Source organism: Anser cygnoides, chromosome 3 (assembly GCF_040182565.1).
Source record: "Anser cygnoides isolate HZ-2024a breed goose chromosome 3, Taihu_goose_T2T_genome, whole genome shotgun sequence".
Classification (NCBI taxonomy): Eukaryota; Metazoa; Chordata; class Aves; order Anseriformes; family Anatidae; genus Anser; species Anser cygnoides.
Genome location: NC_089875.1, coordinates 122,567,034 through 122,590,765, shown reverse-complemented (window position 1 = coordinate 122,590,765; position 23,732 = coordinate 122,567,034). Strand labels below are relative to the sequence as shown.

The 23,732-nt window shown below is 41.1% G+C and overlaps 1 protein-coding gene across 16 annotated transcripts in view; it reads right to left on the bottom strand.

Annotated features, from left to right (window-relative positions):
* DTNB (dystrobrevin beta) overlaps positions 1–23,732 on the bottom strand; it is a 207,077-nt gene that overhangs the window by 170,024 nt on the left and 13,321 nt on the right. For 12 of the 16 annotated variants that reach the window (XR_010830722.1, XM_048053411.2, XM_066995259.1 and 9 more), the window contains exons 3-7: positions 22,938–23,005; positions 18,413–18,493; positions 16,227–16,440; positions 11,215–11,300; positions 1,389–1,543 (exon numbers count right to left, since the gene is read on the bottom strand). Coding sequence is in view for 15 of the 16 variants with exons in the window: in XM_048053411.2 (XP_047909368.1) it covers positions 1,389–1,543; positions 11,215–11,300; positions 16,227–16,440; positions 18,413–18,493; positions 22,938–23,004 (603 nt within the window). In the remaining variant the exon portion in view is untranslated. Of the gene's footprint in view, positions 1–1,388; positions 1,544–11,214; positions 11,301–16,226; positions 16,441–18,412; positions 18,494–19,466; positions 19,651–22,937; positions 23,006–23,477; positions 23,498–23,732 lie in introns of those variants that run through there. The other 4 variants (XM_048053413.2, XM_048053409.2, XM_066995265.1 and 1 more) reach the window with 4 other exon arrangements.

Sequence of the window (23,732 nt, the reverse complement as noted above, 5' to 3'; positions counted from 1 at the left end):
GTGACTCAATTTGAAGAATTGGCTTTCTTGTTCATGGAAGTCAGTGTGCTGTGACATGCTGCAGGCAAGCAGCACAAACGTGCAAATGGGCAGCTACTGCACCTCCCCTGGAACACGATGAGCTTGCCATCGGTCAGACAAATCTCAGGCAGCTCTCAAAGCCTGGCTGGCTAAACTAGCTTCTCTATGGCTAACAGAGAAATGGTAACCTCCAGAGGGCGAGCAGGCACCTCATCCTAGAGTAGTCTTCAGAACAAATTAGGAAAAAACACTCCCATTTAGCTTCCCTTTGCAGACAACAGGCAGAGCACATATAGCTTAGAATCCACTGTTTGACCTCAACAGCTCTAAAGCGAGGCCACAGTTTGATATTCAACAGCGGTGTCCCTTAAATGAAATTTGATTTGATCAGCTTGATACCCCTACATGCAGAAATGGCTCGCGCTGACTTGACAGAAAGGGTGGCAGGTTGGTGGGAACAAGTGATGGCCCACAAATGCCTCAGTCAGTACTGAAACAGAAAAAAAATCATTTCTTAATTACACCATCAGTAAGAAAATACTCTGTCCTCAGTAACTTACAGATGTGCTGGAGCCCTCATCACTTCCTACATCAAAGGCTCTTTCCTAGTGTGTTGTACTTCAAATATATTAATTGCTAGTTAACTTAAATTTAACAAAAGTGACTATAAATTCTAAGGCTAAATTCTTCAAGCAATGCTTCCAAGAATATAGTCATAACCAGAGTCTAAACATTAAAGTTTAGGCCTAAAATTATCTAGGCTTGTGTTTACAGTAGATTTAAGGTTTAATTATATTATTTTTATATATCAAATTAGAAACAAATCCACGGAACAAGCAAATTACAACAAAAATGTATATAGAGATAAAAGCCTCTTTTAAGATTAGTACTGCAACACGTACGCCAAAAATTACATAAAATGGAAGTATTTTGGAAACAACAACTATACCAATAAGGACAACAGTTAAACCGATTTAAAAAACAGGCTACGTGTACAAATGTATTTATTTTGTGCAGACTAAACCAACTAACAATTGATTTGTTGAAATTTGTTAATACTCTCAACACACTGATAAGATTAAAAAATTCAAGGGAAAGGTTATCCTTGCTGTTTTTCCGATGGGTACAAAAGCGTTCACAAAAAGGGAACAAACTAAAACTGTGTGAAATCCTTTAATTGCCTAACACCTAGATGGATTATTTTGATTTATTCAGACTTTCTTAAAATTGCTTAGATAACACGCTGCATATTACCAATCCCCCTCCCTCCAAACCCCATACAAGTTATACCCAAAGAAGACAGTGGACTTTAGAAGAAAGCACTGTATTAACAAGCAATATAAAAATCCTGTTTCATTAACTCTTACTTGTTGTGGGAAACACGTCCGTACGGAATGCTCTGTGTATCCAAAAGAAGGCCCTTCAAACACAGCTGTTGGAAGTTTTAGAACTTCTTTCAAAAACTGATCAAACTTTGTAAATATCATTAGTCCATTTGAATCTGATATTTGAGAGAAAATATCTGTAAGAAAATATAATAAAACCCTAGAGTAAATACATGCTTGCTACAGAAAAGAAAAAAAAATAATTTCAACTCATTTATTCCCCAAGACATTTCTACTTTTTTTTTTTTTGTTAAAAAAAGTCTGAACACTATTTCTTATTACTTGCTGTCAAGGTAAAATTTACGAATGAACATGTTTGAACATGTTACGATGATATGAATCTTCTGTTTCCTCCATCCCATCTCAACCAGAGAGAAGACTCTTGCAGTTCACTAACTGTAACTGCAAGAAAGCAGAAGCCAGGATGCCTTGTAAAAGACTGTCGTTACAGGACACTGCGCCTGCATGCTTATGCCTTCAAAATAAAACTACATAGAATCCTTTCAGAAACCTCCTAAAATTGGAAAAAAAAAAAAAAAAAAAAAAAAAGTTGTTGTAGGATCACAAAGTCAAAACTGTTAGAACTCCTGGTAACTCTAGTGCACTTCAGCAGCGTGTTGGATTTAAGTCGCCCAGCGCTGGAAAAGGGCATCAGAAGCAGGCAGAGTGGCCGAACTGGGGAGCAATGACTGCTGCTGCCAAGGCTAAAACCTGCAAGTCATGGGCTGGGTGAGCGGGGAAGACGAAATCTGATCTCATTTTGTTTCTGTACGCCCTGAAAAACTGAAATAAGAACTTCTATTAGACACCAGAAAAAAGTTTTGTTTTTTAATGAGAAAAAGGATGCTTTTTAAATTAGCTATGTGGGACTAAATGCATTTCTGAATCCAAAAACAGGATTGAGCGAGATGTTCAGCGGTCTTGTGTGTGCATGGAAAGAGAAAGGGAGGGAGGGTCCCAGCCAGTGGCAGGGAGGGGGGCAGTGCTGCAGGCATTTCCAGCCCCATGCCACGCTCCTAGCTGCAGGCACGCCATGGGAAGACGTGTCCTGAGCCTGCTGCTCTGGCGTCCCTCTACCCCCTTACTCCACAAGGCTCAAACCCTCCAACCGTTCCCTGCTACTACCCGAAGGCTCCCAACTCTTACATCTCAGGAAAAGTTAAAATATAGGAAGAGATGGATAGATAGCAATGGAGGAAAACGATGTCATATAAAGTAGTAGGGCTGCTACATACCGATAAGCCAGAACTGTCATGGGATCAAAAATCTCTTTGGAAAATACAAATCTCTCGAACAGTAAAGCTTGGCTTCTGATCTAACTGCAGAGTCAGGTTAGTCTATGAAGGAAGATTTCTCTAATAAAAGCAGTAATATTAGGAAGACCTAAAATTTTCCAAGATGTGACAGATACCAGAGTTCTTCACTACACAGCCCCTGAATCATCTATGAGGTTATTTAAGACACCATAAGAAATTAATCATCAAAAAGGATGTGTTGACAGAAAATAAGCTTAATTTAAGTGATCAAAGCCAGGTCTGTAAAAAAGACTATTTCAGAAAGGCATTTTTCCACTAAACTGGAGAAATGACTTCAGACTCCTGAATGAATGAGCCCTTGAAGAAGTGTACAGGTGATACAACTACCTGGAGTTTTTATCACAGGCTAAATGGACAAGCTTGAAGTGAAGGTCTGAAGTCCTTGCTAAATAATCTTATGAAGCATATTAGGAATAGGACAAAAAAATGGGGGAGAAGGGGAATTTGAGGACAGGGGGAAGGCAGATTATTAAAGAATACTATATTTTAAAGAATTAAGCCAAGCAGAAAAGTTAAGTTTCACCTGAAAATTGAATGATGAAAAAAATCAGGGTGAATAATGTACACAAATGGAAACTATGGAAATAACTGAAACTAATTAACTTATTAGAGCAAACCCTCCAGAATCCTAAGCCATTCAAGTTCAGACTCACTCCAGAGTGGCACATTCCCAAAAACTGAAGGTCTAATAATAAATCTATTAAGGTGGGACTGGCAGAACATGACTGCAACATGACGGTACTTTTATTTAAAAAGTACAAAAATCATCTGGGTAAATGCAGTCTATTAATCTAATTTCAACAGCATGCAAGATTTAAGTGATTCTAAGGAGAAAGTAATTAAAGCTATGGAAAGAAGTGAAAAATGAGATAAAATAGAACAGGCTACATCAAGGGTAAATTAGAAGAAACCCACTAACCTATATCTTGCTGTCATGAAAACGTGGTTTTATAGTCAAAGTGAAGTCTACAAGGGGAAACTTGCACATGGGAAATTACTGGTTGAAATTGGAAAAGACAAAGATTAGTTGGATATAATTAAATAGTCATCTCCCCTTTTGAAGGGCAGTAAATTACCTTAACAAGAGAAAGCCTCGGGCTAAACAGGGGCTAACAGTGGAATTTTTCAAGATCCCACCTTAATGTTACAACAGGTATGTTAATAATGTTTCCCAATGACAAGGTATTATGCTTTAATTCTCATATAAAGTTTCAATTCAAAGCTACTATGAACTTTTCTTTCTTTTTTTTTTTTAAACTAGAAAGAATACAAAAGGTTAGAACTGCACCAAAAGGCTGCTCGGTTCCAAAAATACCAACATAAAAGTGCCCGTTCCACTCAAGATTTCCTTTTTCAAATATTTGTAAAACTTTACGAACATTATGAACAGATCTCGTATCATCTGATAAACCTGTCCAGTATTTCCCTTGAGAGTCCCTTCAGTTGCTTATAATTTTGCCAAAATTGGCTGTTTTCTCTGTTAGGCATTTGCCTGAAGTTCAAAATAAAGAAAAACCAAAACCAAAACCAAAAAAACCACAGCAGCCTTGTTTTCTAGTGTCTTGACTCTGAGTCTATCCTGTCTCTCAGTTCCTACAAAGTTGCCAAATTTTACTGTACAACTTTAAGAAACATTTGTTAAATACTATGTTTAAGAGCAGTAAGAGATACAAAAATCAATTTAATGTAAATGAATTAATTTGTGCTTTTTAAAGGGTTGCAGTTTTTCCTCGTCTTAATTCAACACATATACCAAGGTCAGAAGGACAATGCAAGGAAATACAGGCCAGTCAGCCCCACTTTGGCTCCTGGGAAAATCACGGAGCAAATCCTCTGATTTCTGTCATTCTCTCTTGGAGCACATTGCTGGGCACACGAAAGAAAAGGTGACCGGGAGCAGCTGGTATGGACCTACCACGGCTAAATCCCACCCGGGCAGCTGGCCGCCTATGAGAAGGCAATGCCTTCACCAAGCTGAGCAAGGCTTTTTACTTGTGTTTCCCTCAGTACTCTGCTCTGCCAGGGGGATGTCGCAGCCTGGATGGGTGAAGCACCAGAAGGACAAGTGGCTGGTTGGATGATCAGGCTTGGAGGGTAGGGGATAACGGGGCCATATCCTGCATGGAGGCCAGTGCCAAGTGGACTAATGCTGGATCTGTCCTGTTTAACATGGCTACTGGTTATCTGCGAGAGGTGCCAGTGTGCACTCTTGTCAGGATTGCAGACACAAAACTAGGGACCAGTTAATTAGGGAGAAATCCTTCCCTGTGAGGGCGGCGAGGCCCTGAGCAGGCTGCCCCGAGGAGCTGTGGGTGCCCCATCCCTGGCAGTGCCCAAGGCCAGGCTGGGTGGGGCTGGGGGCAGCCTGGGCTGGGGGCAGGGGCCATACCGGGGGAGATTTGAGGGCCCTGTCAGCCCAAACCGCTGTACAGTTCTCTATTAGGCCCTTAAGAGTAAGGGCTGCCATCCAGCAGGACCGAGAGGCCGGAGGAACGGGCCAGCAGAAATTGTATGAAACTGAAAGGACAAACGCGAAGGCCAGCCCTTGAGCAGAAAGAGAGCCTGGCAGCGATACAGGCTGGGGGCTGGCTGGCTGGGGAGCAGCTCTGCTGGAAAGTCCTCGGGGGCTCTGGGTCACAAACCGAAGATAAGCCAGCAGCACACCACGGCAGCAAAGAAGGCCAGCAGCATCCTGAGCTGCTCGAGCAGGAACTCAGCCAGCAGATCAAGGCAAGCGATTATCCTCCTCCACTCTGCATTTGTTAGACCCCCTCCTCTAGATACTGTGCCCAGTCTGGGGACCACCAGAATCACTGAATGGTTGAGAACCACAGAATACGAAGACATTCTGATGTGAGCTCTGAGGATACGGTCTACAAGGTCCAATCTACAAGGATTGTCAGCAGGCTAGAGTGCTTAGCCTATGACAGGCTGAGGAAACGGCACTTGTTCAGCCTGGAAACGGTTAAGACACTGGGAAGACCTAATAACAGCACCCAGCACCTACAAAGTGTTATGAAGGACACAGAAAAAGATGTTTATGGAGGAAGATTTAGTGATGAGGGTTAGAGAGCTTGGTATTGGAGAGGCCTGAAGTCCAGTGGAGAGACGAGAGGACCCAAGGACAGCCACTAGATAGACTGAGCGTCTATGGTCATTCACTGGAGGCATCTATATGGTACAGGCATGTGTGTATACACGTGTATTTTTGCCACTAACAGGCTTTCATCCTGGTCACACAGAGACTGAACAGATTTGGCAACTCCAACATTTAACATAAACTAATGAGATATAAGAAGGCCTGTACAAAGTCATACACTGAGCTCGTGCTGTTTGAAAAGATGTGATATCACAAGAAACCACATATTACTACCACTACTGCTACTTTGGTCCACTGATTAGGATCAAAAAAACTTCTCCATAAAAAAAAAATGCCCCCTCCCCCAAATCAAAAGCCCACCATCAGGCTAATTCCCCTCCAGCAGATTAACTTTGGGGGCTGTCATTATGTGAAACCTAGTATTTTGCATACATTGTTGTATGAATTTTTAGGGTGAACTTCAGCAAGCACTAAAGGCTTATCAGCCAGATGGTGGGAGGAAAGAAGGAGCTACTGAGGCAATGAAGCCAAGGAGCACCATACGGGTGGAAATAGTGATTAGAGAAGCTGGACAGCCCTTAAGATGAGCAGGGTGGAGTCTGAAATTACTCAAAGTCAAGTTTTGTTCGCAATTCCCTTGCAGAAAGGACATGGAAGGAAACACTAATTACTTCACTATGCTTGAATGCCAAAATGCAGTCACCCAAATCCACAAACTTCAACATTTTAATATGGTACTGCTTTGGTTTAAAAAAAAAAAAAAAGCTAAAAAATAAACTCCATAGCAATAGGCTGTTTATTACTCCTTCCTTGCACACCATGTAAAGCAACTCCTTCACAAGGAGCATCATGTCACAGGAAATAATCTTTTCCAGCGAGAGCAAAGTGGTATCATGGAACAACTCCATTTTATATGTACTGTCAGACACTGTATGGTCTGAAAACACACACCATTTGTCCACATTTTCAGAATTTAGAAAGAAAGCCTGTACATATGCAAGTACAGAAACCAAATTACTATCACTCATATAAATTATGAGATGAGAAAAAAATATTTACAACTTCCTGGTTTCCAGAAAGCCTCATGATCCAGCTGAGCCTGAGCTGACAGCCTGCTTAGGAAAGGGAGTGGAGGCGGTGGTGTCGGGGGAACGAGTAAACTGGAAACAGAAGTCGTCCGGTGATGAAATGGGTCAGTAATCAGAGAGACAGGTGGGAAAGACAGGAAAGGGAAAAAACAAGGCAGCATATTCATAACGAACAGAAGAAATAAAGAATATAAGAACAGCTGAGGCAGATCAGAGCAAAAGTCTGTTTGTCCCAACAGCAGATGGCTAAGGCAAGCACATTCCCCGGAATATTCTTCCACTCACTCTTAGTATTTTTGCACTCAGCAACCTTTGATGTATTTGCCGTCAGTGAAATTGGTTCAAGGAGCGATCAGGTGATGCGAGTCTGATACAGACAACATCCTTTGGCAAAGTTTAAAGAAACATTCTTTTTTGTTGTTTTAACCTGTCACTGCTAATTTCACTTAATGCCTTTCAGTTCTTGTACTGAGGGGGAAAGGAGCAGCTGTTTTCTATTCACCACTAACATATTGCCTTGATTTTATAGAACTCTATCCTTTCACCACCATTTTTCTTTCCAGGTTGAAGAATCCTGCTCTACAGCCAGTTGTTCCTTATACAGAAAGCTTGCCCTACCTTTGGTGACCTTGCTGTTCTTCTCAGAAAAGATAAAGCAGATCTGGAAAAGGTAGAGTGACAGGTACAAGAGCAGTACTCATTCAAAGTATAAACGCACTACAGATTTATACAGAGCCTTAACCTTTCTATTTTGTTATGTCCTTTTTCCTTATTCATAACATTTTATTTTTTAACCACTACTAAACAGTGTCAACCTTTTCTTAGAAGTATAACTCCAAGATCTCCCAGCTGAGCAGTAACAACTTCCTTAGCTCACCTTTCTGTGCATGACATTAGGATTGCACTTCACTCCTCCGGCACGCGCCACTTTACATAAATTAACATTGAAATTCAGCTACCATTTTATTTCAGTTACTCAGCTTTCTCAGATGATATTACAACTCTTCACAGCCTATTTTAGCTTTACTACACTCATTTGCTTTGTACCAAACTGTGACCTTTCACTGTGTTTTTCCAGATTTATGACATGTTTAAAACAGAGTCCAGCACTATCCAACAATTTCAATATACAAAAGGATCTTCACTGCTCTTTTTTAGGTTCCTTTTAGCTCATCTTTTACACATGCAAAGATGTCACCCTTCATCCCTTTAAAACTTTAATGTCTTGGAGTGTTTGATAAGTGACATTCCTGAACACCTTTCAGAAACTCAAGAAACCTGTATCAGCCAGAACCATCTTTTCTTGCCCATCTTTTCTTTTTTTTCCCTTTACTTTAAAAAACTCCTATAGTTTTATAAGACAGTCCTTCCCAAAAGCCATTCCTTCCCCACCCCCATGAGGATTTATTTATCCCTGAGTCAACTAATTCTATTCTTTATTACCAACTGCTTGCCCAGAAGTGTGGCAGGTATACAGACCTACAGTTCCCCACATAACTCTTTCCAAATTTGACATTACTTTTCTTTTTCCTATCTCTTGGTCTTTAGAGTTTTTTCAGAAAGACAGGTGAAAAACAGTTAATAGTTCAGCTGTTTTATTACTCTTCTTGACTTCTAGTGATACTCAAGAACTTTTTCTGCTAACAATAAGACACTTCTCTGCCCTCAGAAGATTTACAAGTGCCTACTATCCTGTATTACACTTTTAATTTTCTCTCATCTTCCACAAAAAATTGTCCTATTGTCTTGCCTGAAAAGCCAACAGCGTGATTCTAGGGAACAGCCTGGTTTAGAGAAAGCTATTCCCTCCTGCATAGGTTTTTCTGCTCCTATATCTCAACTCCTAATTAGTCGAAATCTCCTTTTCCTGGATCACTTTGTCAGTCACGCATTCACAGAACCATTAAGGTTGGATAAGACCTCAAAGCTCATCTGGTCCAACCATCCCCTACCACCAATGTCACCCACTGAACCAGGTCCCTAAGCACCAAGCATCGATACTCCCTCCGCCTCTGTGTCTAACCTTGCCATGGCACCGTGAACTTTTCAGAGATTAACAGTGTGGAGCTTCCAGTCCTTAGGTTTCTCTTCAACTAAGCAGAGACGGCAACAGGGGCATGAGGGGACCTGGGACTGTCCAGAAGTGACACAGGAATGGCCACAGCCAAAGGTGCACGTGAAGGAACTGCCATGACTTTATAAAGCAGTGGCAAGCCAGCATTATGGTTACAGGCATGAACTAAGAAATTTATTTTTGACAGTTGATTCGTAAAATATTATACCTGACAGAACAACAAAACAGATTGCAAAGAGGTGTGGTCAGCAGGCAGGGTTCTGTCATAAAACAGACAGCATCAACTGGTGAAGTCAATGCGAGTGACGTACTGAAAACACTAAGGAGAGGAACTGAGCTTTAACACTGGTTTCAAAAAAGACAGAGTGCTGGTTCCCAAACAAGATGTCAAATTCAGGAGACACGCGCTCTTTTGAAAACAACACTCCACATCCAGATAAAAGTGCGTTAGGAAAATAGGGAGAGCAGATACTGGAGGACAGATCCCAGCAGTACAATGCAAATTAAAGGTCAGCTGATAAGATATGACCAGAATATAACAAAGCTACAGGAAATAGCAGTATTCAGAAAGGCTTTTATTCAAAAGCCTTTCCTTCGATTGGTATGAATTTCAGTTAAGAATTTTTACAAAGAAGGTTACTGTAGCAAAGGAAACAGGATTCAACATAATTAACAAAAAGAAAGAGAGCTTCAAATGGTATGAAGAAAAGCAGGAAGGGGGGGGAGGGACAGAATGGTACATCAAAATGTTAAGTTTTAAGACTAGACACATCTGTGAAATGAGACTATTAAATCAGATGTCCTTCAGGTGAAAGCATCTCACCTAGCCACCTTTTCAATCAGTAACTTGTAGCTTAGCATAACCTCCACAGTGGTATCTGGGCTTTGTTTGAAAACATCAAAAGTTTATTGATTCTTGTAACATTTAATTCCAGTGGTTAACTGGCTTTTCCATTAAAAGATCACTTATTACCATTTGCTTGATGTTTCAGTATTGTCCTGCTTACACATAAAAATAATGCTCCTTTAATGACCCGAGCTTATGGTGAACCGTTTATCTACTGTAACCTCCTCAAACCTTAACCTAATGGGATCCAAAAATGGAACCTTTTACTCAAGAAATAGTCTCTATATGTTTTTCCCAGTGTTTAATCTTGCATACTTTATCTATTTTACATTTGTTAAAAATGCTTAAAGAAGCCTTAAATTTCCTCTGTAATGTACACCCATCCTCTCCTCTTTATTTAACTTTAGTCACCTACAGCTTCGTTTTTAAAGAGTTTTATATTTACTACCAGGTGTAAAAATAGCACCTGCTGATACTGAAACACGTGCAACTCTACTATTAACATGTCCATGTGATGGCTTCTCGCTATTTATTTTTCAGATTTTGTCAAGTAGTTTATTACACGAGTATTTTGTATAATTAATTTTACAGAAAATATAATAAGGAAGTTTAATGCTGTAAAAAAGTCTAAAGAATTATTTAGAGTGAATAACAATGATGGAGATCAGAAGGAATGATTTATTATAAAATAACTTCCATAAAGGAAATTTAGGGTGAGATGAAAAATGATAAACATTTGAACAGTAAAAACTGGCACTGACAATAAGACTAGCTTCCCATCTTTTCAGGACGGAAAAGAAAAAGAATCCAATAAACAACAGTATGCCTTGCCACTGAGAAGGACAGAAGCTGAGAATTACTATTACAAGACAAAACCAATGTTTCTCGATAGCAATGATTCTCTATAGATAGAGCAGGGGGCTCACAGAAACAAGATAAAAGAAGTTAAGACTGATGAAAAGAGAATAAAAAGGAGTTAAAAAAAAACAAGAACAAAGAAGCTGGAATTGACATAACGAGACAATGCTGAGAGTGTCTCAGCTGAAGCAGAGGATGTACAGAACCCCCCCAGATGACCCCAAAACAGAGGAAATGGCAACAAGTTTTGACATTACTATCATAAAAGTCAGGCCTGAAGTTTTACATGTAAAGTGTCAAAGCGTTTTAAAATAATTAAGTGCACTTGTAAAGCCTACTCAGTAACAAACTCAGTATATTGTCTGGCCAGCAGATGGCATGTGCTACAAAAAAAATAAACAGCGATTTTCACTTCAGGATAAAGAATGCTGAATATGCAAAAAAAAAGTTAGCTTTCATCATATTTGACCAATAACAGAAAAAAATATTTAATAAAACAGTTTGATTTTGCTTGCAAATACTTACATCTTAGTTTGTCCAGTATTTTGCCACCACACATTGTTGCTAACATAGATTTCACCGAAAATACCGTCAACTTCCCATGGCCCTCGCTGTGAAAAAAAATACACGGTAAGTAATTACTATATAGAGTGAGAAGTAACAAAAATACTAAAAGACCTAGGAAGGAAATGCATAACCATTAATTACTAAGGTCTACCAATACTATTTAACATTAAAACAGTGCTTTTAACATAAGCGTTTTTAATAAATCAGAATTGTTAACAGGTGTCTTATTAGAAATTAAGTTTTCTTGCAGAATTATGAAAAGTGCACAAATAAAGAGACTAGAATTTGTCTTGTTCATCCCATGTGTCCTGCAAAAGTGTTAATCTCTTCCATTAAAACACATTTGTTCACTGTAATACATCTCTTTTCCTCTGCTATGCTTTGTTAGTTGCTTTAAATTTTTACTCCTCAATTTGAACTTTGATGTTGAAATAAACATTTTATACTAAACACTGTACAGTAACTGACAGCATACTAAAAAGGTATGATATCCTGAATATACCACATAGAACAGGAATAATGCGAACAATGTTTTATTCTAATTTCAGCTAACAAAGCTGCTGCGCTATCAGAACAGATGGCGTATTTGGGGCATCATTTTATAATATCAGCAAGAGAAAATGAATTTGTCTCTACGGAAGGCAAGAAAAAGCCCATTCAGCACCGTACGGCATGCAGAAACGGCTACGCGTGTTATTCCTGTTACCAAAGAGCAAGAGAAGGATGAAGTTAGGAGGGAAGCAAGTCACAGCCCCGAGGCTGGCCGGGGTAAGGCTCGCACAGCTAACACCAGCTGCAGCCCCTGCCAGCTCGCTGCTGGCCCAGGGACGCACGTGTGGCCTCCCCGCATCCCGCATTTCATAGCGATAAAGGCAGGAGGTAGAGCACCTCCAGTAAATGATATTAAATGGCCACAGCGTGGCGATCTTGGTGTAAATCCACCGTAACTGAAGTTGGCAGAAAGCTAGCTTAGTGGTTCAGAGGGGAAAGGAAGGTGTGTGAAGGGGGTAACGGCTGCCTGAATTCTGAGCAACGTGTTCCCAAGCAGAAATCCAAGTCTTTATCCCTGACTATAAACAGCAACAGTAGAACAGAGTGAAAAACTACTAAGAAAGCTAAAACTTCATGTAAAGGGAGAAAAAGAATATTTAAAAAGTTCAATTAACTGCAATTGAATGTACAGGACTGATCATCTGTACAGCTATGGGAAATACAACGAAGGGGAAAACACATTATTAGAGTTAGAGGAGATCTAAGAAAACCCTCTAGAATACTTCTTGGTGTAAATGAGATGCTTCTTTAACACTCACACTTGGAAGACTAGCACTTGGAAAGTGTGAGGAGTAAAATCACTGGAAGTAAATATTGCCTCGTGGCACTGAAGTGGTGACGCGGCCTAATGCCACCGACAGACACGCAACCAGATGGAGACACCACGAGGTAAACAAGTGACTTCTCTTCCCCCTTCACCCCCTGAGTTAATATGCAAACGGTGCCGCTGCACACTCCATGTGAGGTTAAAGGCTCTCAACCTTTCTGAGGCTGACAAGAATCAGAAATACAGTATGCTATTTCCCTAGCACGGACTCAGAATACGCTTTAAATACTGCCTCTACAGAAGAGAAGCAATCTCTCCAGAACTACACTTGCAGGAAGATCTATGAAGAAGAATGGTGATTCCTGTACCCTTTTAACTTCTGTTTAAAGAAACTAAACAAAGGGAGAAAAAATACATTCTGTTGTTATTTTGAGCTATATAAAAGTTATAAAGTTAGTGACAACGTAAAGGCCTCAGCTATCCTACTTCATTTCTGTCTTTTCTCTTAGGTAGTTTCCACAAAGGAGGAAGTCGGCACTATGCCAAAAAAAAAAAAAAAAGAAAACAAAACTTTACTACACCTGATATCAGAAGTCTGAAAAGATTCATTATTTCATTATTTTCAAGCCTTGACCACCACTCTTGTCCGAGCAAATCTTGGTATCTAACTCAAATTTCGTTCAAGTCTCAACTCCTCCCTCCCTTTTCTTTTCAATAGACATTCCTCTTCTCTCACAACACAGTTCAGCTTTGAATTAATTTTCAGAAAAAACAACTGACTAAAGCCATCAATATCTGCTCACAGGATGCAATCTTATCCTTGAAAAATATCTCATGGTGCCTTCAATGAGATATTTTAGATATCTCACTGCTTCTGCTGACATTCCGTTTATTAACTGAGAACAAAACAAAATTCCTCCCCCTGTAACGTGGTAGAGAGGTGTAGTTATTAACTCCTTGCCAATGCCTAACTGGATTTTTGGACCAATGCTACTCAATCTGCTGAATTCCCTATCAAAAGGAAAAAGGGCAGAACTTCCAGCGTAATTTTGGAACTCCTGCAACAACCAGGATTTCTCAGGATAGGAAACAGGACTGGGGGGACTTGTTCAAAAAAGACTGGGCCTGTGTAGGAGGCCTCTTCCAGCCGCCTGAAGAAAGCCTCCCACCCCACTCCTTCCTAACTCTGGAGGGGGTGCCCTCGGAGCGGCGATGCCCTCCATGCCGGCCTGCCCCAGCTGGCTCCCAGCCCGCCGCCGGCAGGGCTCCGCACATACGGGGGGTATCTCCCGGTGGGCCTGTGCCACCCACCGCAGTGCTCCACTCACGTTGGCTCTCCCACTACGTCCCCTGGAGAGGACTCGGACCTGCAACCCCTCCCCTCCCCACGCCACGTGCCGTAGCGTGCAGCCACTTCAGAGGCACCCGGAGGTGCCGATTTCCCAGCAGAGGCGTCGGAGCTGTGCTCACAGTGCTGATCTGCAGGCGCTTCCCGATGCACGCGAGGGAGCCCCCCCAGCTCTGCTGTGCTACGAAGTCCCTCCTGATCACATCGCTCCGCACGCTCTGCTTGCCAGCTCACCTCCTCCCTTGACTTGGTCAGCCTCTCCCTCCCCCTTACAGCACACTGCTTTATTACCCGCAGACGGTGTTGTTTGTTACCTACAGTATAAAAAGGAAAACAGAAGTTGGAGTGACTAAGCCTGCTGTTAAATCAAATGAGATTTCTAGGATTGCTGACATGAGAAAGACTCCGACATCATCAAATGGAGTCAGGGAATGAGCCACTACTCTGGGGTGGGGGACTTTGGAAAGCTGCAGAAGGCTATCGAGAAAAACAAGCCTCTGGAATAAGCTACCGGCACCATCAAACACCCGTATGTAAAGCTCTGTGGGAGAAAGCAGCAAAGAACATCATAGCAAAGCTATTCCTCCTCCCAACTCACCATCGCAGGCAGTATGAGCCATCAGTTCTGCACCATGATCACTGTTGTTCTATGGGTCAGTGAGTGAACAGTTCATTATAGCCCATTATACAGATTTTTCATACTTACCTAACATCAGCTCTAACTTAAATAGCTCCATGGGAAAGACAGGCATCACATCTTTGATTTACATCCCTGTTTGGTGGAGTCCTAATGTTACCTTGTGATGTTACCACTGTGTTGTAAGAAACTACCAGGCTATGTGGATTCAATCTTCCACGCAGCTACCCCAACGATGCAATTCCAGTGCAGACATGTACATTTTAATGAAATAAGTGTCTGCCATGATGGCTGCTGCAGAGGGGCCTCAGCCTGCCTCTCCTCTTATTCTTGTCTCTCTCATGTCACAACGCAGTGCAGCATCACAGCTTCTCTCAGCCCCACATGCGAGACACAGGAAGCTCAACAGAAGCTGCTGTAGTGTGCTGGGAACAAGGGCGCTGCTTGGGCTGCAGACGAGGTCAAACTTGCAAGGTTAGGGGCAGGGGTGAGACAAACATAGCTTTCACTAAAGCCTCGATCTTTTGAGCGAGTCCCCCAAAACATAACCATTTCTATTTTAAATTCTACATTTCCACTGTCATCTGTCCCAGAATCACAACTCAGTTATAACACCTCTCACAATTAATACGAAATCAGATGAGAGAAAAACACACAGGTTTGATTCTGCTGTCACAGCAGTACTCCTGCTCTGAGCTCTGTGTTGTTTTTAACTGTCCTTAGTGAGATAGCAATTGTTCTGAAGTCTCGGACTTTTTTTGTGGTGGAAACCTACCTTCTCTTCAGTGACCTTAAGAAGAGGTCATATCAATGGATCAATGCCTGGACATTACAAACAGAACAACTATTTGGCATATTCAGTGGCCCAGGTTGTTTTGGGTAGAACTCCTTAGTCTCTATATCAACTTCCTAGCCACAAGTACTTCTCTATTGCTTGGAGGGAGTGCAAAAGCAAAAGAAAGACGAGACAGAAATATTAGCTGACTGTGAGAAAGATCAGAAAATAAGCATAGGAAGTGCTAAACAACAGTGAAAGGTTGCAGTTGCTATTCAAAGTACCCACAGAAATAACTTCTATTCAAGAAGATTAGCAAACCAACCCCTGAAGAAAAGAGGCTGCAGAAGAAACTCATACAACTGGACACAAGGAAGTGCCTAGGCAGCACTCTGAACAGGAAACCAAGCTTCTTCCAGCCAACAAATGAGAATTAGTCCGTATGGGGTCACATAATTTATAATAGGATCCAAGCTGACTGTCAAAACAAGGTAGCGTTATTAAATGGCCTTGTTGATCAAGGTTCTACAAAGCAAGTTCACTTTTTAAAACATTGCTACACCACCACGAAGTTAACATTATGTTCATCACAGTCCACAGAACACAGTTGCATTTCAGTTCAGATACCTGGCTCACAGCACCCTGCAAGTTCCAGAAGGCACTAACTCATTTTTATCAAGAAAGCAAATTTTAAGACAAAGCGTTGCTGTTGTGGCAATGTAAACCTCTGCAAGCACTACTATGATATCAAGTGTGTGCGCGCAACACACATTTTCATGAAATTGAGAAACAGCATGCAGACAGTTTGTCAGAGACTCATGCAGTTGCTGGCTGCATTCACCTAACTAAAAGAGAAAATTAGTTTAAGAGTACAACTAGAGGAGTTACTAGCCTGTCATATGCTGCTATCATGAAGTTGAGGAGAAGGCTGATGGATTGCTCTACACTGATTTGGTGAGTAGAAGGAAGGCGTTTGTTTAGCTGGTAGTAGATGGATGAAATGATTGTTTCTAGTCGAGACACGTTGATCTCTGTGTTATGATCCAAAGTGTTAAGGCCATTATCTCGGAAGGCTTCAATCATATTCCAGATATCAACAAGATGAACTAAAAATAAAGGAAAAAAAATTAACTTCTATTCTGTAATGCATACAAGCTTACTTTCATGGTACTGTTTCTGAATACTGTGTTAGCTTCTATTTTGGAATTAACCATTACGTGTTTATATTCAAAGTGAGAGACAGAGTCTCAATACTCATAGTTTGCGACAGCTAGTGTAAAGCAACAGAGCAGTGCCCAGAGTCCTCGTGGCCTTTTATTCTGCCCTCCAACAACTGGGTACTCTGACGGCAAAACTACATAAAGGAGAAATGTGATCTTCCACCATCATGTAGTGTTTAAGACAGGCATTTTCATTTCAGAAAGTCATCAGCCATATTCAAAATCCACTATAAATTGGTTCCAGTAATTTTGAACATCCCCATGCTAACTAGCAGTTCAGTGCTGAAGGAGGAACTTGATGTTCCAGTTCAACTACAACTGTTCCCAGATTATCTGGTTGCCAAGTCTAGAGCGTAACACTTTGTAAACATACATCTGGAACTCCAAAGTGTGTCCCTAAATTATCCCGCTGTATCTTAGCGCATCTAAATGTTAACTTTGTAGTCAAATAGTTTTACAAAACCACACTAAGTGATCTGCAGAACCACATTAAAATGTTTTAAAATAGTTCACAGCTTAAAAGGTATGCATGATAGTGGGATAAGATGTCTAAGGATCAACAGTAATCCATCAGTCCAAACTGAACATGATCCAACAGTTACAAAGGACAGACCTATCTGCTAACTTCGTATTTTCTTTGTTACCTTCCTTAACCTGTAGAAAGGGTTTAAAGTAAGTTACCTTCCTTAACGTGTAGAAAGGGTTTAAAGTAAGTCTCATCTATAACATTTCTTAGGTAAAAACACTCTTTATATTTCTCACATAAAAAATCCACAACAATAAAAACCAAACTACGTATTCACACCAAACGTATGCCCGTGGATCACGGCACGGTCCAGACACGTATCATAAATGCCCAGTCTCGTCTGTGCATACGTGTGGATTGAAGGTTACTCAAGGCGTATGTGTGGCATCAGTGAATTGGGCACTAAGCATGTAATGCACTATAATTAGCTTATCTTAATACCTTGCTACCAATTAAGAGATATTTTGAATTCAAAAGCATTAATTATAGACAAGAACTAACACTTTTCCAAAGGAATTAAAAAGTTGCAACCCATCAAACTAAAGGCACTGCAGTTATTGCCACAACAGCCCTAACAGAGACATATCCCTGGGTCAGCTGCGCTACGAAGGATCTTCAGTCTGCAGTTGCACACATCCTCCACAGGACTCCTCAGCCGTTCTCCTGCCCTCTGCCACACCAATTCCACGCGGTGGCCGTGGGGAGGAGGGAGCTACTCCTGCATACATTAGTCTGTCAAGCTTTTTGCTTGGTCCGGTTCAACAAAGGAATAGAATGCAAAGTAGTGTCACCTACTGACCCTTGGATTACTCTTTACTTTGGTGACTTATTGAAGGTGGAAGGACTACAGAAGAGAATAAGAAAACATACAGTGACTAGTGTGGTGTGAACTTAATTCTTTAAGGCTGCTACACTACCTGCCACCATGGTCAAATCTCGGACACTTTCATGCTAGCGATCATCTTATGCATCACCAAACTCATACCTGCGTCTAGCTGTCTGCTGGCTTGTGCTACACCACGGTGGAACAGGAGCTAAAACAGCTTGAGACTGTCTGCAGACAACACTTAGGGCAACTGAAATACGTCAATCTGGCCCATAATTTCAGTTTTTGTTTTGTTTTTTAAGCATTAGAGACTAAAACTGAAGAAACCAGAGAATCAGTCAAAAATCACTGCCTCTTTTTAATTATATACTTAATCTCTATTTATTTTTAAGTTAACAACTACCATTGATGATTATTCTTGCTATACTTAAAATTCACATGGGTAGATATATTTGAAACCATCATGCATGAAAAATTTATGAAGATAAAGAGTAATTATAACTTACGATTACATCTTTTTTGTACAAACCGCAGTTTACAGGCTGTTCGATACGTTGAAAGTCTGATGACATCAAAATTCTGTGCCCCTAAGGATAAAAAAAAGTTTGTGTTTTTCTTTCCTCTATGACATTCAGCTTATTTGATTACTTCAAAAGTGGCATGACTGTTTCTTCACATACATCACCTTTGTCATGTACGAATGACAAAGATTTTCACGAGGTATTTCAGGAAGAAGTCATTTTCAACAGTGCATTATAAACTGAGGTAAGTGTGAGACTGACATGAGAACTCTGAAGTCCCTAAATGGAAGCAATAAATCGATCAAGTTGCAAGCATGTAAGAAGAGGACTGCACTTATGCTGGAAGACATGTATACAAAAGATAGAAGAGAAAGAAAAGGGGGGTGGATACTCCTACCACCATCTGCGTTGCAGCCCCACCAGGAGAATGCTTTTCTTCTCTCAAATAGATCCAAATAAGGTAAGAAGCAGAAGAAAAAGCATAGAAGAGAGGATCCTTTCCTCACCACCAACCTCCCACTTCGAGACATTTAAAAGTACTATTATACCTTCAAACAATACCACATCATGAAAGATTTGAACGCTATAAACTATCACTAGCCTGTACCACATCTACCAATTCCTGCCAGCACTGCGATTACTTTGAATGTCACAAACTTGAGCAATTCCAGAAGGTTTTACTAACCCTCTGCCAAAGACCAAGCAGATCTGCTCATCTCCTGTCCTCATCAGAGGAGCTGTGGGTGCCCCATCCCTGGCAGTGCCCAAGGCCAGGCTGGATGGGGCTGGGGGCAGCCTGGGCTGGGGGCAGGGGTCCCTGCCCACGGCAGGGGGATTGGAAGTTGATGGTCTTTAAGGTCCCTTCCAACCCAAACCATTCTAGGGCTCTATGATCAAATAAGACTATAAATGATGCAGGGATGATAAATGATACTGGTCTAAAGTCTGGTATTGATCATTTCTAATTTGGAAGCAGCCAACAGTCCAAGGCTTGAAAATCCCATTAATCATGAACAGAAATGCTTTTAAATGGGCTCACATTTCAACAGCATTTGTGGCTATGTCCTACAATCAATGGAGTCCTAAGGTGAAGTGTGAAACAATCCAGTTGCACGTGGGCAGGGGTATGGATGCACGCTGATCCTGCACCTCTTGTTTTGTCACGGGAGTGCATGAAAGCAAGATCTGCTGTAGCCTTTCAAGCTTCTCTCAAAAGTCACAACCTAGATGAGTACAGAACCGAGAAATGGAGAAAACTGTGACTCATAGAATCTAGACTTCTAAAAGACACTTAAAAACAACAACAACAACAAACCCACATCCTGCTGAAGAAGGTATCTGACTGCTATATCAGGGGCGGTGCTCAAAGGTGATAACTTATTCACTCCTACAGCGTTCTGAATTCAGAAACCAACTTGCAAATACCTCATTTGAATTACCTTTGTGTTTGCACCCACTGACTCACGGTTGCACATTTCAAAAATAAAGTCTTCTTGCCTTTCCGGTATTTCATTACAAATTTGCAAATACAGTGTCAAAGCATCTGCTTGGCCTTGCACAGACCTGTCCTCTGTCTTGAAACTGCCATAAAAGAATTATTTCTCTCCATCACAAAAGATGGAGGTGAGAAGACTTGTAAAATCAGTGAGGACAATGACCGATTTCCCACTCCAAGGCTCCCCACGGCAGCTTACCTAAGAGTGGCACTGGACCAGCCAACACCTGAGGAGCATCTGCATGATGGTACGGTGCAACACACAGTCCTGGATTATTTCACTGTACCATCTACAGAATCTAGCATCTGATACATTTCAGGAAAGTATCTGGCCAAATAACATAAAGTGAAGTATTCTTATTCAAGACTAGAACAAAGTAACTGATTTTGTGCTTCTTATGCAATATCCTTTCAAAACTCTCAGTTAGGGTGCCTATGTCTACCTTTCAACGGACAGAAAGCACTGGAACAGACTACGAGCCTTCAAAACATGCTTAGTCTAGCAGAAACCTTTATGGTGTCCAGTCCTTGGCTAGCCATGCACCCCATATCACAAGTACACGTGCAGTAAAACTTGATCAGCTTTCACCCTCACTTCCAGCCCTTATAGCTTTGATGGCTGTTGGGACTTGGAGGCTCACCACTCTCTCTCAAGACAAATGCATATATAAAAAGGTTATTTAACAGCTACATGCGAAAAAAAAAAAGAAAAAAGTCCATTCTTCTAAAGGAAGAAGGTCATTCTTCTAAACAACCTGAAGATAAAGTAGGATGTGTTTTCAAGACAACCTATATAGCTCAGAATCACAGAATAGTTGCGGTTGGAAGGGACCACTGGAGACCATTTGGTCCAACCTTCCCCCTCAAGCAGGGTCAGCTACAGAAATATGCCCCAGACACTGCTCAGCTGCGTTCTGGCCATCTGCAGGGTGGGTACTGCACACCTTCCCTGGGCAGCCTCTGCCAGGGCTCAACCACACCCAGGGTAAAACTGTTTTTCTCCTCGGATTCAGAAGGAACCTGCTGTTTTTCAGTTTGTGCCCACTGCCTCGTATCCTGCCGCTGGACTGACAGGTCTGGCTCCATCTTCTTCACACCCTCCCATAAGAAATTCCGTGTGTATTCTGCAGGTGAGAAAAATGAGAATAGCTTGCACAGAGTTCTGGCCTGTTACACGGCTCCGCAAGTACTACAAAACAAACGCATCCTGGGGTAGCGTGTCCAATGTGGGTGAATGCCATCAAATCTCCTTTTGCCTCACATCAGCAACCACCTAAACACTTGCGTGTTGACCAACAACAAATGATCACTGAAAGCACCGATTTTGCACGTCACGATATGAGAAGCCCATCTAGAAAGGAAAACATTTATCCATTCACCTTCACAGAGAAATATTCCACCATAGGACAGATGAAACTCGAAGACCTTCGATTTCTCATCTGACACACTAAAGAGCCTTACAGAGAAAGGCTGTTCAAAGTGTCCATACACCAGCACTTTCACTGATAAAAGCCAGCAAGAACCAGAGCTGCAAAAACCAAAAAACACCTTATATAAATAATCAGAAGAATTAGCTGTTCTATCTCGTACACAATCAGAAGAATTCTGAATATTTTTGTTAACAATTTAGCCAAAGCTAAGAACTAGCAGGTCAGTTTCTGTTTGCCCTTCCCTGAATGACAGCCTCAAATAAGGCTGCCAGGAGAACTCTTTGAAGACAGCACTCTAGTCAAACATTACGGGTGCTTCAGAAGAAATCTTTTGCTAAAGTAGCTATAAAGGTATCATCAATTTGCAAGGTAATTAGAATATCAAAGTAAGAATCAGATGACTGAGGACTGGATTAACAGGCTCTTCACCAAATTAGTATCGAAGAGAAAACCGTATGGGCATAGGCGGTTACTAACAAGACGCCATTATCTGTAGAAACACACCTAGCTGTTACTAAGCGATGACAAGCCGACTACAACACTCTGAAGATAAAAGATAAATGTAATCCTCCAGTATATCAGCCAAAGCTCTTCTAGAGAAGTACTATTATCAGTCTACAAGATCCTAATGAGATCTCACCTGGGATATCGTGTACAATTGCAGTCATCTTTGCTAAAGTAAAACTGCGCAGAGGCAGAGAAGGAGATGAGGTGTAGAGCAGGGAGACTGCAGGTGCCAGCTCGTGCCATGTGCTGAACAAACCACAGAGGGATATGACTACAAACTCAAACCGAGCTGGGAAGGTGGGGAGAAATACTGTCCAAGACAGCTCTCACAGGAAAGGAAGCAGATATAAATTAGCCAAGAATTAAATTGTTCTTGAAATTATAAGACACTTATAACCACAGTAAGAACGATGCTCTGGAAATCCTCCAAAAAATAGTAGCACTAACATACTACTTGTTTAAGACAGACACTCATCAGCCTATATTTGGGATTACAGGATGTGCTTGCCTAACCTAGGAGTTTCATTCAGTCCCGTGTTTCAATAGGAAAGTAAAATAATATGACAAACATACAATCTTTTACTTCTAACTGCTCATACCGTATTAGAAAGCTACATCTCATTCCTTTAATCTAGATCATCTCTAGGCAGGCACTTGATTTGTAGCAACAATTGCAGCCTATCTTTCAGAGAATGGTCCCATACAAAAAACAACCCCCCGAAACCCTCAAACTGTTTCACTTCCAAGTTACACTAACGTTGTGGTGCAATTTAAGGTAAAAGATGACCTTTTTGTCATTATTTATTTTAGTAGCTGTCCACAAACCAGATTCAGAAATCACCATATACAGGAAACATGAATGTTCCTTAAAAAAGAGCTTTACATAACCTAGGAACGTATGACTCTTCAGACAGCTGTGACCCACCTCTTGTACCCTCCTCTTCACCAGCACCCAGGATGACTTTCACTGGATGAGGCAGTGGTCTTGTGGAAACAAGATGTAAATGATCTGGTAAAATTCTAAAAATGAAGCTCTCAGTAAAGAATAAATGACATTATCTTCAAATTTCTTACTTACTCATTTCCATGAACAGCTGTCTCTTCTCCGCCATTGTCCTCCTCCTCTTCCCACTCTCCTCAATCATTCTGAAGACAAAAATCGCAAACACTGTTTGTGCTAGAATCTGTTACAAGAGCAACTTACTGCAAACAATATTATTTCATTCCTCAACTGAAATAGTTTGGTTATATTTGGTAAGTGAGACCAGTAGAAAGAAATAGTCATCTCTCCGTAACTATAGAGAGAACTACTGTGGGCTTTTTAACACCTTGCATACAAATATGTAGCGATATTATGCAAAGTCCTAGAAAGTCCAGAGATTTTGTCTGCAAAATCCAAAGCAAGACAGACCTCTCCATGAGCGGCTGAGCCAACGACGTGCAGAGCCCTACAGATCTGCAGCTTAGGCTCTGGTGTTCAACAGGAGAAGGCACGCTGCATTCCTCTCCCTTTAACTTGTAAGGATTCATTTAACTTCCACACCTCCAGCCCAAAACACAGGCCTCGCTGTCTTTGGAAAACAGGTTAGAGATACGACATCAAAATAGTGCAACTTACACCACAAGGTAAGGAAGCACAGGACAATTTAGTACCTCCTACAGCTTACTTCATTGTATAGCCCTAAAAGACAAATACTGAACTTCAATCAACTGCGGCACAAAAATAAGTGACTAAATTCAGCATCGGTGAAAATTTTCACTTAAAATTACTACATTATATTATTCTTTTGTTACCAGATTCACCAACTAATTAAATGTTTTTAAAATGAATATATATATATGTATGTATATGTATAAGTAAAAGAAAACACCA